The following is an 18731-nucleotide window of genomic DNA, read 5'->3' on the forward strand; positions in this document are numbered from 1 at the left end:
GAGGAGTGTTAGCGTGCGTTTCACGCTGGTTTAACATGACGTCACACGTATTGCATTTGCGCATTGTGTTATCGGCCGTCCTTTCTGTCCAAACACGTCTGTTTAAAAAGAATACAGATGTACTCGTTTAGAACGAATGTAGTTTCGTATTCATTGTATTTGAAATAAAGATTTTATGTTTAATGGTATTTTCAAGATGTATTGAACGCACAACGTACGCTTTGTTTTGCGCATGCGCTAACAGTTAGTGCAGCCAAGCGTGAAGTGCGTGCGCACACTAAGATGTGCGCGCACATTTTTCAGTATACAGGCAACGTTCACATCATATACATAGTTATGCCTGCTACAAATTTAAAGAAACATTACATACTGATGTACAGTACACTTGTACTTCTAACATATAAGTGAGTGACGTGTGTATGTACACAATCATATAGAGCTGTGTAATGCGTTGTCACGGATACATATATAGTAAGGTGCCATATTTGACCATCATGTGTTTGCTGTATTTCAGAGATGTCGGGGAAGATACAATCGGATCAATGTATGGTTTCAGAAGAGTCTACCTTTATATGAGATGATTGTGAGGAGGAGTCACCGACTACTATACTACATATGGAACTAATTTTATATTGCTTGCAGCGCTTATTAACAAACAATTAAAAATGTGATACCCTTATGCCTATATTGCATAAGCACTTAATTAACATAATGATGTTGCAAAATAGTGCCTCATGAATTTTTATTGAGTGTTCTTTAATGACTACTATCATTTTATGGCATGGTGTGTTTTATATATAACAACCATTCCCACTCTGCTAACACATTTGTGTATTCTATTGTGTAATGGAACGTATGACTGTCGAAACTATGTAACAATAATAATAATAATAATAATAATTATAATATGAGCATGTTCATGTATAGCGCTGCTAGTTGTACACAGCGCTTTACAGACACATTTTTCAGGCTGAGGTCCCTGGCCCGTGGAACTTACAATTTATTTTTTGCCGCCTGAGGCACAGGGAGATAAAGTGACTTGCCCAAGGTCACAAGGAGCCGACACCGGGAATTGAACCAGACTCCCCTGCTTCAAACTCTCAGTGCCAGTGTGTGTCTTTACTCACTGAGCCACTCCTTCTCCCAATGTAAAGGACACTTACAACCAACTAGCCATTTATTGTTAAAAATCTCTTGTTACATGGGTATGTTGATAAAATGGTTTGGGACTGTAGCAAATAATGTTATTGGCCAGATGTTGTGGTCCCCTACAATGCATGAAGTTCTGAATATGACATCAACATCATGTAATGAAGTACGTTTCTGTGTATATTTCATTAACCTAACTAACTATAGTTTACTGTGTTTATTAAACGTTCTAAAAAGACATAGTATAGTCAATATGATGATATAAGCTACCATAATAAAGCTGGTGTTATCATTTGTCGGTGTTATACATGGATCCTACACAAATTGATACAGACACAAACAGTTGTCTTACAAAGTGTGTCTATGCTAATGTGCACGTGATTGACGTTACAATTGTGAAAATACTTGATAATTATCATCATGATAATGATGAAGTGACGTGATTTATATTCCAAAAATATTACCAACATTGTCATATTGGTAAATTATAAATGCTAAATGACAGTAACATTAGCGACAAATTTGTCTTCTCTGTTAACAGTTTAACACTTGGTACATGTAGGACACATCCACACACGTGTGACTTATACATACACATGTCACAAATTTAAATTAATGTTGACTATTAATTCCTAGCATTACAAAACACCAACATTGCTAAATATAAGATGTAGTACGCATTGTTGTGATTGCAGGCATTCATGCATGGAGTTTTATGATCAGTCAATTTCATCCTTGATGAATGATCTCCCGTAAGTAAAGAAATAACTACAGTTATCCCCTTGTCTCCAAACACCTCTATATTACATTAATGGAATTTATAAGGAAACATACATAAAATGTGATGAAATGGGAGTAATCATTTTCTAATACAATGCACATGAAAGCTCAAGAGTAGCTAAATGCATATACATGATACAGAAAGTACATATATGTAACATTTGTGTTTAAACCAATATGTTGGGTTTTTACTTCAAATAATTATAGGAAGATTGATGTAGGCACATCTTATGAGAGATGTCAGCAAATATACATACCATGATCAGTCATACTGGAGATATACCTATAATGCAAAGGAACAATATATAAATTGCAAACATTGACATGCCATCTTCAGTACCGTAAACAACACAGCAAAGTGTGTATTTGGTGTTAAATGTGCAACACCATGTATATTTCATGACATTCAAAATGTAAATCAGGCTGGTGTACACATCATATGGATGTACATGTTACACTGCACCAATAACATTGTATGTAAGCATACTAGAAGCATGAATGAGTATGGGCATAATATGTGTATTGTGTTAGCATAAGGAACAACACAATGCTAAAATATTAGTGCTTTGTTACCCCAGTTGTATTCACATACACACAACTAAAGTAAAATTGAAGAGGGATTATATAACCTGTGCAACAATAACATACCGGTGCCACATCCCTTTGTGCACACAGCAGAGAGAAGAAAGGTGTGCAACCCATATTCATCTGTGTCCTACCAGAAGGGTATATAAAAAAACATTATTGTTAAGATAACATAATGTAAGTATAAAAGTATAACTTGGAACATATATGTTTTTACTTACAAGAAAAAAATGAATTGATGAGATTCTGGCGTGTCTGGCCACCACTGGCTGTTTGTTCATTTTCAGCAGCTACATGGGTGGGATGCTCGTCTACCACAGGCTCAGCTAGGTCTGACTGTACATTGTGCCTGAGTGCAACATTGTGCAAAATGCAACAGGCAAGGATAATATCAGACACTTTTTGAGGCTTGTATAGAAGAGCCCCACCAGTTCTGTCCAGACACCTAAATCTGGTCTTGAGTAGGCCAAATGTCCTCTCTATAACAGATCTTGTAGATATATGGGCTGCATTGTACCTGTCCTCTGCTTCAGTTTGAGGGTTTAGCACCGGAGTCAAGAGCCACGGCCTAATTCCGTATCCTGAGTCACCTATAATGAATGTAGCACACATAAGCTGACATTAGTGATCAAATTGTACAATGCCAACATTCCTAAATAAAAATGTGTTTTGTGTTATAACATGTAAATGTGTACTCACCCAGCAGCCAACCATGTTCAAAATGTCCCTCTTCGAACGCATGGAAGACTGAAGAGTTCCTCAGGATGGAGGAATCGTGACTGGAACCAGGGAATTTGGGTACCACATGCATTATCCTCATCGTGGCATCACATACCACCTGTACATTGAGTGAATGGTAGTGCTTACGATTGCGGTACACATGCTCACTCTGACTAGGTGCAATCAAAGCAACATGTGTGCAATCGATTGCACCCAGCACACATGGTATCCCTGCTATATTATAAAAGCCAGTCCTGACTTCCAGCCACTCTGTCGCCTCTGTAGGAAAATGAATATAATTCCTAGCGCGTCTATTGAGTGCATAGAGAAACTGGGTCAAGGCCCGCGAGAATGTAGATTGCGAGACCCCGCCCACTATGCCCACAGTTGTCTGGTATGACGCGGAAGCAAAATAATGTAATGAGCACAGCATTTTAACAAGCCCAGGGACTGCACGACCTCTGGCTGTGAAAAAATCTAAATCTCCCCTTATCTCCTGATAAAGAGCTAAGATTGCTGCTGAACTCAAACGATAGCGACTTACAATCTCCTCCTCACTCATCCCATCTAACAGGGTTCTCTCCCTGTACAGACGCGGACGAGGCACAACTTGTCTCCTCTGTCTTCTCCTCTGATCTCCTGTCCCTCTCCCTGTCTCTGTCGTATCCGCGTGACTGTCCCTGTCACTGTCACTGTCCCTCGGTGTGTCCCTCCCTTGCCCTATATGATTGTCTTCATCATCAAGCATGTCATAGAAAAGAATGTTCCTCCGTCTCCTAAACAATCTCAACATTTGAAATGAGTAGCTGTGAATGATCAGGTAATGGGCGTCCTTTAAATAGGTATGTGATGATGTCAGGTGACATAGTAAAATGCAAGGTGTTACATTAACATAATAAAGTACTTCTGTGGCAAGCTGTGTGCAGTTCTTGTTATAAGTATTTGTTGTGTGTATTCTGCAGGGAATGATGATATTTGGCAATGATGTGACGTGAACCTTTGTAGAAACATTGCTTGCAAATAAATAGTTGCATGTGCAATGCATGTAACACTTGTGAACGCAACAGTCAGTCATATAATTAGGCAAAAAGGCTGAGATTGACGTGGGAAAAGTTTTGTGTAACATGTGTAATTAGGCATGTTATTGTGACATGTTGACAACAATGAATAGTCGTGTGCATATGCATGCATTTCTGTAAGGAGGATAGTTGGTATAGAATGAGTTAACAAGGTGTCCCAATGCTGAATTACTGTACATGTGTGTATAAGTTAGGTTGAAGTGCTTGTAATGCTACGGTTACAATGTAAACATGCAATGTGATTGAGCGTCCAATAAGTGACGTCATGAAAATAGGGAGGACCCAAAACTATATGTAAACATGAGAAGACAGATGTACATGAACGTTTAAAGATGCGTGTCACATTACAAGCATTGTGTAATGTAAAGGAAGATGAATATACTGTGTATGTGTGACATGTGTGACATGTGTAACATCATGTAAATAATTGTCGCTCAGTTCAGTAAAATGTGTGATATGATGTGAGGTTCTCCTTTAAGAGTTGAGGATAGTATTTTCCCTTGGCACATCATCACATGATGAGTAATGTGACCCGCAAATGCTGCAAACATGTAAAAGTATAATGTTATGCAAATAATACACGTCAGCTGTGACACAATGCAGGGAATGCCCCCACACTGTAATGCAAATGACGTTTGTATTGTGAGCAATGAAACGTAAACAGTACTATACTGTTATACGTCCCCGCTCCATTGACTCCATTGATGTACAGAAGTTTTTTTTTTCTAAGTGCCGTTGCGGCAGCCTTAGCGATCGTTCTCCCCTCCAAACTGCCAACTTTAGTTGGCGGGAGAAATTGGCCATAACATCTCAATTTCGTAGTGCCGATCAGGCCCGATAAGCTGTTTTTTTTTGTTGAATCCAGCCGATTTAAAAAAGTGGCGATAAGTGGCGAAAACAGGCTTATCGGCAGCCGACTGGCCATAACAAAATAATCGGCTCCGAAACCTGGCGAAATCAAGCACTTATCGGCGCTTACTGAATCTCAAACCCAATTTTGCCTATAAAATGGCGATAATTCCCTTATCAACGCTTACTGCATGAGGCCCTAAGAGAGTTAGCTCTTTGGCTCAGTAACATTGTATGATTCCAATGTACTTAGCATGAAAGGTGAATGAGGCACAGGGATGAATAGGTATCCCTGTAGCTGAGGGAATCCATGGGTTATGGGGGGTACACCTGCTAGTGCCAAGGTAGCCCAGAACCAGTGTAGGGTTTGTGTGTGCCCCAACCATATATAAGATTGAGGGGGGGACTCTGAGTGTTTCTTAGTATGTCTCCTACACACAGAGACTCAGAAAGTATATTAGAACAGATACCCTGTGTATTAAAACACACATTATTAATTTACTGTATGTAATTTTACATTCGGAACCCATGTCCAGCCAGGCTGCCTGAGCTAACCCATAGGCGCCAGTAAGTCTGCTGGATATAGGAGTTCAAAGCAGTCAGGTGATGCCATAGGTGTGAAGAGAAATTGGGCAGTGGGGAAGGGCTCAATTAACAAGGTCTGGGGAATAATGGCAGTCTTCCGGACTGCCATTTGTTCTTTTAGACCTGGTGGAGCCTGCCCAAGTGGGTGGCATTGACATACTGCACCGACACACTTTATTAGAGCAAATACCCAGTATGTACCTGGCAAATACCTGGAATGCGCCGCTCCTCACCTCTGACAAGCCCCTTTGCGTTTGCCTTCCCAGCCGGGGATCATGCCTGGCTGACGGGCGGCTGATCTGTTAAATGATAATGATTAGGATTTAATAGGCTGCAATGCTTCGCGTGTCTACCAGATGGCATAAATTCATGAATTGTAATGCAGTATATATATATATATACTGTGCAGTATTGCAGCCAGCGGGAATAAAATGCTTCAATCCCTGCCTGGAAAATAACCCAATGCACTCGGGCAGAAAACAGTCACAAACCTCAATACACCCGGGTATACCCGAATTCGTGGGACTAGCCGAGCTCGAATAAAGTGTGTCGCCTGTGTAGCCAGGGACGGAGGTAGCAAACTTGCACATGTCCCTTGGCAATTTCAGATTTCCCGCTGGCCTGGCTTTTCTAGTCGGCTTGGCTCTGATTGGCTGCTGGGAATTTTCCCACACAATGATTGGTTGCTGAATTTCATGAATGAAACTCAGAATACTATAAAGAACATGTGATCCAATGAGATTCGAGTTCTCTGGTAGAGAGAGCGCGGGCGGACTTATCAAAGTTGCACTTGTGTGAATAGCAGAGCAACCGGCTTTGATTTAAAGCCAGAAAAGCCTGCTTGCCAGAATCTAAGTCGCGACTTTTGTGCCCAAGTTCTCAAAATCGAACGTAGTGGACGTGGCTGGGATTTCATGCTGATTTGAGTTTCAGAGGGTCGGTGGTAGCTTGCGGTCAAGAAAGTCCAAGTTCTCAGAAGAGAATTGAGCGGTGGCGTGTGGAACTTCACGCTGATTTGGGAACCAGGAGATTCCGGGCTAAGATCCGGTCAGGGTAAAACTCTTATTTAGATTTCCCTGCACCTATGAAAGTCTAGTTTTTAACACCAGACCCCCCCGTAAGTGTGTTTTTAAGTCTGTATTTTGTGTTCCATTGTGTGTAAGCGAATTTGTTTATATACATTTCAATTTATTTCATTACCTTGTTTTGCTCAGTGAATGATCCTGGTAAAAAGGTGTAAATTGCCGGGTCTCCCGGGACAAACTTGTTACACCTTTTTACAAAATTCTTGAAGGTGTCCATCCAATCAAGCCATCAATATATACTTCTGTGTTTGCAAGGTTTGGTACATGTTTATATATCCATCCACATAAGCCAGGCAGCAATTGTACTCCAGTTAAGTTTATGATCCACTTCAGCTTCACAATTACTGGTTTACCTGTGAGGCCATTGAGAAAGGGTTTAGGGTTCAATGGTAAACTCATACAGCTGCTGCTGAGCTCTAGTCTGGATCAACTGCCTTCATACAAGCAAAAACTTCCTGCCTGGAGAGTGTGCTCATATGACTCCTGGCCCTTGCTTAATTTTTTGGGAAACATTGCTTATCACTGGTTACGCGACATTTTGCTGTCAAGTTCTGGAAATCTCATATGCTGCTGTTTCACTCACTGTCTAGTGATATTTAGCTCAAAGCTTACTTATTAGCCTTTTGGGCTGGGTGCAATGTTTTGCAAGGAAGGAAAATGGAAAAAAATTTTTTTTAAATGTTTTGACTGCATTTTTGTTAGTTTCGAAGATTTCTGATCACTGAGGTTATCATTTTTGGTTAATTTTAGAGTGAATGCATTTTTAACTGTTGAGATGTGTTTTAAGGGTAGCTTAAGAGTATGTGAAAATTAGAGCTGTTTATTTTGGGCTCTTTAAGTAATAGAGCATGGTTAGAAGTCCACTGCTAATTCTTTATGGCATTGGGCAAGTCTCTTTACTTTCCTATTGCTGAAATTCTAAAATAAATGGGTTCTAAGATATTGAGGAAACAAAAAAATCAATGTGCATTTATTATTCACTATGTGCAATGTAGTAAACACAGATTACATAAAATTAATTAAAAAAGGTTATATAAGGAGAGAAAAATCCTGTACCAGAGAGAATGGCACACTGGCCCCTGAGATTTTGCTCCAAATCGAGTCTATGCCAGATGTACAGAAAGTGTTTGCTGAGTCTATGCATAATTTAGCACAGATAGGAAAATGCACTGTTGTGCAATAAAACCCACGTAAGCACAATAAAGTATTTAAAGAAATATATTACTTCCCTTAAAACACCTCATATTTGAATGGTTTGAAAAATGAAATCGAATCAAAAACCGGGTCATTCTCCTCAGTGCTAAAAATGTTTTGCATTAACAAAAAATACTGGTTCTCTTTGCAGTAGAATTTTTTAAGGTTGTTAACTTTCCAAACCACAAGAGTGGAACTGTATTCAGATGTATTTAAAACATATTTTAGAAATAAAACAGAATAGATACATAATATTTTTATTTGTATATACATTTTGAAAAAGGTTAAAAATCTCTTTGCAGTAGAATTTTTTAAGGTTGTTAACTTTCCAAACCACAAGAGTGGAACTGTATTCAGATGTATTTAAAACATATTTTAGAAATAAAACAGAATAGATACATAATATTTTTATTTGTATATACATTTTGAAAAAGGTTAAAAATCAATAGAATTTCCCTGGCAAAGAAAATGGAGATCATTTTACAAATGCATAACACTTGTACATTACTATATGTATACAATACACCTAGAATCTACAAATACTACAAGAAAACAATAAATACAATAAACAAGTACAAGTACAATATGTAACTTTTTTATCTCTCCTGTTTCCCCCATAATGTACCATAACTGGAGATTAATTTTAGCTACAGAAAGTGGAATCTAAATCTGTATGCCATATTAGCACATGCACAATATATTCAATATAAACTCAAAGAGTATTGCCTATTGCAAAACAAGGAAAAGGGGTCTTTCAGCATGGCATTTTTCTTGACTATACATTTACCCAGTGGACAATGAGTGATCAGAGGATCAAGGGCTTTGGGTCAAATGAGTATACCACACTGCAGGCCACTGATAGCATTCTAAGATATAGAAATCCTTAAAAAGGATCTGGGGCTCAAAAGGGTGCAAAGAAAAAAAGAGGGATGGTTTCTTCCATTTTTCTTTCTTTATGTTAGTCTCCTATTATCAGGAGATGTACACTTGCAAAGTGTCCATAAACCATATATACATTTTGGGGCTAGTTATTGAATGAGGGTGGTGCATACCTTGCTCTTTCTCTATGAGAATATGCAGTAGCAAGGCACACAAAATAATTTTCAAGATTTCCTCTATAACTCCAATGATTTGCAAACTTAGCCTATTATTATGAGTAAATACTCAAAAAGAAACTTTTTTGGTAGCTATTATTTGTTGGATTGCTTTACTTTTTTTTTTTTTAAATGATTAGCATCAATACTTTATTGGATTGATTCTGAGAGGCTTCAGCCCGGAGGATGAGGACAACCTTCATCCAGGGTGGGGTACTGTAAGTAACCCCATTTTTATTACAGGTCACCAATGATTGTCAATGTGTATATATACAGGCCCCCATTGAGAGGACATAGGTAGCCACAGTAGCAATCAGTTTATGCTTAAAATGTATTTTTGTATTATTTGTCTAGAGGGGAGGTTAGTTTTGTTTGAGAGGGTGAGGGTAGAGTGGGTGGTTGATGGGGGTAGTTTCCCAAGGAAGGGTGGTTAGGCCCCAGAGGGGGTGGTAAGGATTAACCACTTGTTTTCCTTAGTGCCTAGTAGAGCATTACATTGTTTGGCTTGTGTGTTTTGATCTGTTTGACTGGAATACTGTTTGATCTCAAATGCTGTTTGTATCAAGTGTAACCCTTGTCCGTCCGTCAGTCCGCCCCCCCACCACCCCTACTCCCTATCTCATCCATGGTTTCTTTTGGAAAACTGCTCTGGTTACTACTCTTTTTGTGGTGCTAGCATACCTGCTGGTTCCAGGAGGGCTAAGTAGCCGCAGTGGTAAAGGGCATAGGACGAGTTTAAGGACAGTATTCTTGGTTTGACCTCCAGTATTCAGCGCCTCCAGCTGTGACAGGATCCCAGGCTGTGGGATGTCAGCTCCCATCACTGCACCCTTTAATCCTCCTGCCCAGCAACTGACACCCAGGTCTGATGAATAAGCAGCTTTTATTGTCACTCTCTCTCTACACTTCTCCTCTTAGTCTCCCGCAGAGCAGGACATTTTGGATGGTGCAGGCTCCATCTCTTGGGGCACTCCATCTGGATATTGTCAAAGCCAGCTGGCTTAGAATGACATGCTTGCCCGCAATGGGGAAAGCTCATAGCCCTCTTACTCCCCTTAGGGAGAAGAGCCAGACTTCATTCTTTCCCTCACCTTCACACCCTCTCCCTTTGGAGGGTAGAGCAAGAATTCTGCTTCCTCTCTCTTCAGAGGATAGCTCACAACTTCTGCTTCCTCTCTCTTCAGAGGATAGCTCAAGACTAAATTTAGATCCTCTCCAGAAGAATCTAGAAGAGGCAGGCTCATGTACTGTACCCACCTTCAAGGGGCTGTACACAAGGCCATGAGACACCACCTTCCTTCCTCTTCTAGGAAAGAAATGGTGGGGTGGGTGGATTAACTTAACCCACTACTGCCTGGAACTATCAGAGCTTACGTAGTAGTTATCCTATGTGGGAAAAAACAGGTAAGATAGGACATACCCTATTACATCCTCCCCTGCGTGAAAATCCAAACGACCCGGCTTGGGTCTGAATTTGTTGCACCATCTGTCATACTGACACCTACAGAATGACTGAATACAAATACATTCACAATAAGACACAATGATAGTACATACAATGATAGTATAAATATCAGAACGTACCATCCACTGTAACAGTGATGATAGACAATTAACACAGTATACCCAATAACTAATTATAGTAATGGGGATCCGGCTTCCTAACTGGTCTGCTGTCATGATCTTTTACCCATACAGAGTAAACTTTAGGAACACCCGACTCCTGGCATATCTCCAACCTATCCATGAAGATACACATACCTATCATCCACTGACACATAATGGAGCAGTTACGAGATTCAGTTATAAACGCCTTATGACTGGTCTTCCTTTCTAAATAGGCTGTCGCTTCTAATCTTAGCCACTCCTGCCTATGCTCCTCTATCTGTTGAAAAATTGGCTCTGGAACGATGGGGAAATGATAACCATGGGACTTCCGGAACCTGATTCTAATAGACAGGTCAGCCCTACTTAACTTTACTACCCCATATTGTCCTGCTTGTCCAGGTTATACCCAGAACCCAGGGTAACTTGGATTAGCATTGCGGTTGAGACTAGGGGAACCCTTAGGGATACGTACCTCCATTTTAATCTCATAATGTTTTCATAAAATAATATATGTTTCTTCCAGGAGTCACATTGTTTCGATATGCACTGTTCTGTTTTACACTTTTGTATTCTGTTGTATTTTTATTATATAATTAGGTGCCTTATATAAAATTTGTTGGTGATACAAACATTAATACCTCCTTCAGGGGCGATGAGGATTTTAACCAGGGGGAGAATGTAGCACCCTTTTTATTTCTCTAGCCTGGCATATAAGTCCTGGTAATTGCAGGAAGTGCTAGGGTTAATAAGTCACAAGCTGGTGATATCACATCCCATCCTGTCTCAATATTGCAGCAACTTAAAGACACATGTCTGGGCCTGTGCGCTGCTGGGACCACATGACAGGATGAGGGCCTTGCTAAATTTCAATCTGCCCAGTAAATCGGAAAGAATAGCTTGACCCCTCCTAAAGATGTGGGTTCCTCTAAATTATCTGAGAGTTCAGTTCTGCTCCTTAGGGAGTGGGCTAGTCCTGCCTTACCCCTTAGGGGCTGCGGGGAGTTCCAGTCTTCCCCAATGGGGAAGTATATACAGTTCCAGATAGGAGCTGATCAGACCACGCTGGCTGAATACTGAAAACCCTTCTGGCCTTGGATAACGGATAGGGTGAGATTCCAGAGGTGCAGGGGGCTAGGAGACCAATAGGAGACCACTCTTGCGGGGGAGGGTGGTGTACCAGGCTCCCTTGTTCAATGCAAAGCTTGATGTGGACTAGAGACTTACATCTGCATGGAACTCCTATCTGGAGGGGGAGTGGTTACTCATGCTTAAGGCTATGTCCTCCTTTTCTAAGAGGTGCTATCTTATGATGTTTCATTTATTATTTGCAACTGGAAGATTTTGATTTCCTGACATATATTTCAGTACTTGACAGACAGTGCTAAATCCAGAAAGTACCCTCTGGTCTCTTAAGAGAAATGAAAATATCTTATCTTTAAATAAAGATAATTTCCTTCTGTCAAGATTATGGATCTTATCTGAGCACATTGCATTATCGCAGAGCTAACTAATCTGTTTTGTGTGCTACGTGGCAAATCTGTTTCATATAAAACAAAGGAATCACTGTCTTTACTATTTTGCATTCTTGAGCAACACATTTTGTTCACCTTCTTAGTTGTATATGTATTTTGTTTAGAGTAGGAATATATGTACATACACTACTGTAAACGTATTGCTTTCTTAACGCATTCAAAACTTGATCCAACTACAATGTTTGTACTGAAAGAAAGCAAGAGATGCTTGTTATGCATATTTAATATCTAATCACACTTGGCCATAAGCTTCAATTTTTCCAACATTTGGCTTGTTTAACTATTTCTGTGTAATTTTTTTCCTAATGCATTTATATGCCTCTTACAGTACCAGTCATAAAATAAGACAAGATTTCTTGTCGAAATGGTGAGCGCATATAAAAGAAAAGGTAAGATAAATACTTTATATATATATAATCCACTGAGTGGAACAAGCATACACACAGGGAATGGGTATTGAATATATCAAAATGGCTATGCCAGATCTTACTCACACGGACAAGTGTGAGACAATCTTGTCAAGGTTTCTTTTGGAGAAATCCACTTCAAGGGATAGTACCCATGGCTGATGTGGGGGTTCCTAGTAAAAGCAGTTCACTCCCTCTGGTATGCTCCAAACAGGGGTGAAAATGCTCGGTGAGTAAAAGGTAATTGATTGAAACAACAAGAAAGTTTACCGAGCTTACATGCAAGTACAACACTTCCGGCACCCATCTCCGTCGTAACAGCTCATGCAGGGGCTCCCTTGCTGCGTGTCCGGTCGCAGGGCCTGCAAATGAGTTTTTCCTTCGAGAGGTACGGTGGCCATCAGTGATTCCTAACAGAACAACTATGCCGACACAGGGCTATGCGTTTCGCGAGTATCTCTTGCTTCATCAGGTCCTGTCGGCAGGGTGGAGGTGGGCTGACTAAATACCTGATAATCAGGTGTATCAAATTCACAGTTAATTCATAATTATATAAACTTTGCAATCAAAGTGGAGATCTTATTACCATTACTTTTCTTTTCACTTTTCTATAAAATAAGACAAGTTAGAGACTGAAAGAGCCGTGTCTTCCCAACACACAGTAACATCGCAAAAATGGGTGTAGTTAGAGACAGTGAAAGTACTCCTACATGTCATATTACCTTGCTTATAAACCAACTAAAGTATTTTTAAAATTGATATCTGTTAGGGAAAAAAAAAATATCTCAGACTTAGTTGCTTAAATATGTTACTTCCATTTGTTCATTTTGCAGAATGACTGCAACTTTCTAGGAGCAGTGATATTTCTCCTATTACTTCAAATGAATGTGTCAGTCGAATATATGGAAGTCAGAATGGTGTGTGCCCAAGTTTGCAAACCATGAGAAATTTTTTTCCTTTTCTCACCAAAGGGATACTTGCCAAGTTCAGAGAGATCACAAGTAGTTTGCCCAGCAAAAGACAAACTCGATTCCTTAATCTGAAGTGTGTTTTTTGCAAGTGAGAAAGCCATATTTCAGGGTATGGATGTTGTTATAGATTAGCTGGTGAAATTCGTCACTTTCACTAGATTTCAGACAAATGTGAGCCAATTTAACAGTTGTCTGTGATATGCTTTGTTTTGTTCTTTTGTCTCCATTCCTGAGATGCAGATCTGGATCAAGGACCTGGCTGAATGACTACAGAATTCTTTAATGTTTGTGATTTATGCACAAACCTCAAGACAGACAAAGGGCCTCATGCAGAGAGCATAGAATTTTAAAAATGGCGAATTTCATAAAAAGTAGCTTTTTTGGAGAGTTTTATTCTCCATATGCAGAAAAGTGCGAATTCTGCTATGTTTAACATGGATGCGTGTGGCGAGTTTAAATTGGCGAGATGCGCGCTTCAGAAACATGTAAAAACAAAATCGCGCCTTTTTTTTCCCCTTTACTATAGGCGGCGAGCGCCATCTTGCCATATTTTCGTGGCGCGGCAAAAATGCGAGAATCGCGCCTTTTTTTGGCGCGAACAGCCGCTACTTGCCGTTCGCACCTCTCTGCATTCGGAGAGTTTTAAAAATGGCGCGATTGAGGTTCTCGCCAGCCGCGAGGCGAGTTTTAAACATAGAAATAAAAAAAAGGCGCGTTTTTCGCAACTCGCCATTTTATGCCGTTTTCTGAGGGAAATTGAACAAAAAATGGCGAGTTTTGAAATAACGATGCTCTCTGCATGAGGCCCAAAGTATGAGTGTAAATTGCATCGGTTTATCCAGAGAAGTGGTGAGATATATAAGAAAGTATTACCCTGCAGTATACTGTATGTTCTCTTTTTTTCTTGTTTTGAAATATCATCTGGATCAACACCTTGCACCCAAGAGAACCTATGTCCAGCACTGTTCTATTTAAGTTTGTCTTTTTTTAGATAAACCTTTTTTTTTAGGCTGCAGGACATTGTTTCAACTAAGAGACTCATTTTGTTGGACATTTATTCACCATTTTTATTATTGAATATCACCAATATAATTAATCAATATAGCGGGACTGAGTAGTGTTGGCACTTTTTGTATGCTATCCCTTTCCTGTTAATCAAGTGTCTCACATGCGATGCAAAGCAATAGCCATAACAGTTTGCACTAACAAGCATTTGTTTTAGGCAAATAAGGAAAAAGATTGAGAATTTAACCTCTTATGGGCACTTTAGAAGTACAGCATACATCATTGTGCGAGCATTAGGGTGTAGATATAGAACCTTCATCTGCTGTCGAGTCTAAAGGCCAACATAAGTGTGATGATGGTGGTAATGCACAATTTGTGCTTTACAGTTTCTGAAAATAAGGCACAGTACTCATGGAGAAGGTGCTAGAGAATGACCTGGAAAACTGGCAGCAAGAACAAAAATGTCTTTTAAAATTGGAATATAGGAGAATATTTGATTTAGTGTCAGCAGTCTGGAAGTGACACGGAAAAACCGCAAACAAATAATTTCCTACCCAAAATGCAGAGTAAAGGAGAAAGCTGCAGAATCCTAGACATCCAGCTGGCACTGGAGGTTGCATAACGGAAGTCATTGAGATGACCCCAATGGGTGAAAGACTCATCGGAATCCTTCACCTGAATGCTATAGAACCACAGAACCATAAGCTCTTCCACTCGGATGAGATTCTAGACAAAATGATTAAAACCAGGGTTGAACTAAACCTATGTCTAGCAGATAAAGCTGAGCACGCTATGAGAGGGACGTGTCAAAAATTATGTAATAGAAGGAACAAAGCTGATACTATGCTGGCCAGAAAGCTTAGAGGTTTAAACAAAAACAATAATATCAGCCTTTAAAAGCCAAGATCTCCATGGAGACAAGAGGACAGACCCACACTTGCTGCCTAATTCAAGTTGTACTACATTTTGAATGTCCTGCAATCTCACTACATTGAAACCAGAAAAAAATCTCAAACTTCTCAAAGAAATAGTCTTAGCAATTTATTTATTTATTTATTTTATTTATAAAATGTTTTACCAGGAAGTAATACATTGAGAGTTACCTCTCATTTTCAAGTATGTCCTGGACATAGTTAATATGACAAATAATACATGGTTAAAAATACAGTTACATAAATGAACAGGGTATACATTATATACTGTACAATACATTGCATGCACAGTTAGAGAAGATGTATATTATAGGCTTATGTAACAGTTACAGACCAGATTGAAATGTGAGACAGCCTTAGTTTTGAAAGAACTTAAACTGGTGGTGGATGTGAGAGTCTCCGGTAGGTTGTTCCAGTTTTGGGGTGCATGGTAAGAGAAGGAGGAGTGGCCTGATACTTTGTTGAGCCTTGGGACCATGAACAGTCTTTTGGAGTCTGATCTCAGATGATAAGTGCTGCATGTGGTAGGGGTGAGGAGCTTGTTCAGATAGATGGGTAGCTTGCCCAGAAAGTATTTGAAGGCAAGACAGGAAAGGTGAACTTTGCGCCTAGACTCGAGAGATGACCAATCTAGTTTTTTGAGCATTTAGCAGTGATGTGTGTTGTAGTTGCATTGGAGAACGAAACGACAAATTGAATTGTAGAGGGTGACAAGTTTGCTAAGATGGGTTTGGGGTGCCGAGCCATATAATATATCTCCATAGTCTATAATTGGCATTAGCATCTGCTGTGCGATACGCTTTCTGACCAGCAGGCTTAGGGAGGATTTATTCCTGTAAAGTACACCTAGTTTGGCATAGGTTTTGGATGTCAGGGTATCAATGTGAATTCTGAATGTTAAGTGGGAGTCAAACAATATGCCCAGGTATTTAAAACTAGTAACAGAGTTAGGGTGGTGTTAGCGTTGGTTCTGATTTGGAGCTCAGTCACTGGAAGCTTTAAAAATTTAGTCTTGGTCCCAAATACCATTGTTACAGTCTTGTCAGTGTTTAAAAACAGTTTGTTTTGGGAAATCCAGTTTTCGAGTCTGAAAACTTCAGACTGAAGTATGTGTTGAAGGTTGAGAGGCTATGGCTGGGTGCATATAGGATTGTGTCATCTGCATACATGTGTATTGAAGCTTCCTTACAAGCTGGAAGATCATTGATGAACACTGAGAAGAGTAGGGGCCCCAGAACAGAGCCTTGCGTGACGCTACAGGTTATATCCAGGGGTTTGGAGTTAGAGCCTGAGATGGACACATGTTGGGATCTACTTGATAGGTAGGACTGAAACCAGTTGAAAGCATGCTTACCTATTCCAGAACTCTGGAGTTTGTTAAGCAGGATAGCATGATCAACAGTATCAAAAGCCTTTGCAAAATCTGGGAATATTGCACCAGTGTGCTGACCCCGTTCCATTCCACACTGGATTTCATTGCAAACTTTTAGCAGGGTAGTTAAAGAACTTTAAAATCTAAAATCCACTGGCCATGATGGTTTCACCAACATATACTATAAAAACATTCTCTGTAATCCTAACCCCCTAATTTTTTGATCCTATTCAATAAATTCTCAGATGGTGTAGCTGTGAAAATCTACTTTCATAAAACCTTAAAGGGTGACCTCATATAGTTTGTACTACCTTAGGGATGAATACAGTAGTTATTTTGAAATATCCTTGTATTGACCCAAATATATTTGTATAAAGTTATTATATTCCCTCTTAGAAGCATTCATGTGCAACACCTTTCCTAAATGCAAAACCTTACAAGAATCTGTTTTAAACTTCATCTGTAGTAGTAGAAAATCAGGGAGCACAGAGAACCGGTGTACATGGGGAAAATAAAAAAGAAAGAAACACACAAATAGTGCAAACCTGTCGTAAAGGTAGGGAATATAGACACAGCTCCTAATGGTTGAACGCTAACAATCCAACAGGGCACACATACATTGTGTCTCACAGAGCCTGTTGTCCAATGATTTAGAATATGGAGCCCACAGGTGTAAAATAAACTTGCAGCCCAAATACAAGGAGATGTAGAATTGATGTAGTAGATGAAAATATATTCTAAATGACACAAAGGTAGGCAATGCAACTTACAGGGAAGCCCCATGGAAGGGCATTGTATGAAAAAACGTGGAATAGTGTCCCGTGATTGAGGCTCGTAAAACGCCGGTTGAGGAGCTCCTGCATGAGAGCCAGTGCGCTTGCGGCTCCCTGCCCTGTTCGCCAGGTCCCGCACGCAATGACGTCAGTCCTCGGGCACCTCCTCCAGATTCCCGCCAAACTTGGAGAGGAGGTGCCCGGGTGTTTGGACTGACGTCATTGCGTGCGGACATCACCCACATGCGGCATCAGAACGCGGAAGTGCGAGACCCTGTATTGAAGGTTCTTTATCAGTATACATTTTTATTTATTTGTATTGATCTACTAGATCTGCACTAATTGAGCAGCATTGTGCACTGTTATGTGGTGTTGAGCATATTTAGTATTTACACACCTTGACGGGAGCACCGGGTGAATATTTGTCTTTAGTTAAACTTCATCTCCATTTAAAAAAAAAAAAGAAAGGAAACTGGATCAGTTAAGGGATCCTGCTCTACTAGAGACAATTCAAATAATCAAAAATATATTTTCGAATCTAAGAGTGCTGCTAACAAGAAACTAAATATATATGCAAAAACACAAAAAGATTTTTGATTCAGAACTTTGCAGAGTGCCATCAGATCGCGTGGGTTGGTTTCTCCCCCCAGAAAAAAGATAAGGTGCAAAACAGCGCTAATAATATTGATTGAAATTAAATAAATGTTCAGGCAGCCAGGTGGATGACTGGTAGTACAACCAGTCAGGGAAGCAAATGAGAAAAAAGGTTAAACCGGCGCCAAAGGGGGGTAAATACCAGACCAGTGGAGGGTGTGACAGTCCAAATACAGTCCTTGGGATGCTGAATAGTGATGATTTTCAACTAGAATGCTGGAAGGGTACAGGCAATGATCTGGTGCGTGCAGCTGGGCTCTCAAGATGGCGACCGGAGCACTTGGGCTGGCGTCTACACGTGACTGGGATGCCAGGCTGGTGACTCAGATGACGGGACCTCTGGGCGGACGTGACGTC

General features: G+C 40.1%; 1 protein-coding gene across 1 annotated transcript in view; it reads left to right on the forward strand.

Moving 5' to 3' along the window:
• The window catches only part of LOC142490647 (uncharacterized), a 50639-nt gene extending 38034 nt beyond the window's left edge, over positions 1 to 12605 (forward strand). The window contains exon 4 of the mRNA XM_075593065.1: positions 12589 to 12605. Coding sequence (XP_075449180.1) covers positions 12589 to 12605 — 17 coding nt within the window. The remainder of the gene's footprint in view (positions 1 to 12588) is intronic.
• The last annotated feature ends 6126 nt before the right edge of the window (positions 12606 to 18731 follow it).

The sequence above is a fragment of the Ascaphus truei genome, chromosome 3, assembly GCF_040206685.1.
Source record: "Ascaphus truei isolate aAscTru1 chromosome 3, aAscTru1.hap1, whole genome shotgun sequence".
NCBI classification, from domain to species: domain Eukaryota; kingdom Metazoa; phylum Chordata; class Amphibia; order Anura; family Ascaphidae; genus Ascaphus; species Ascaphus truei.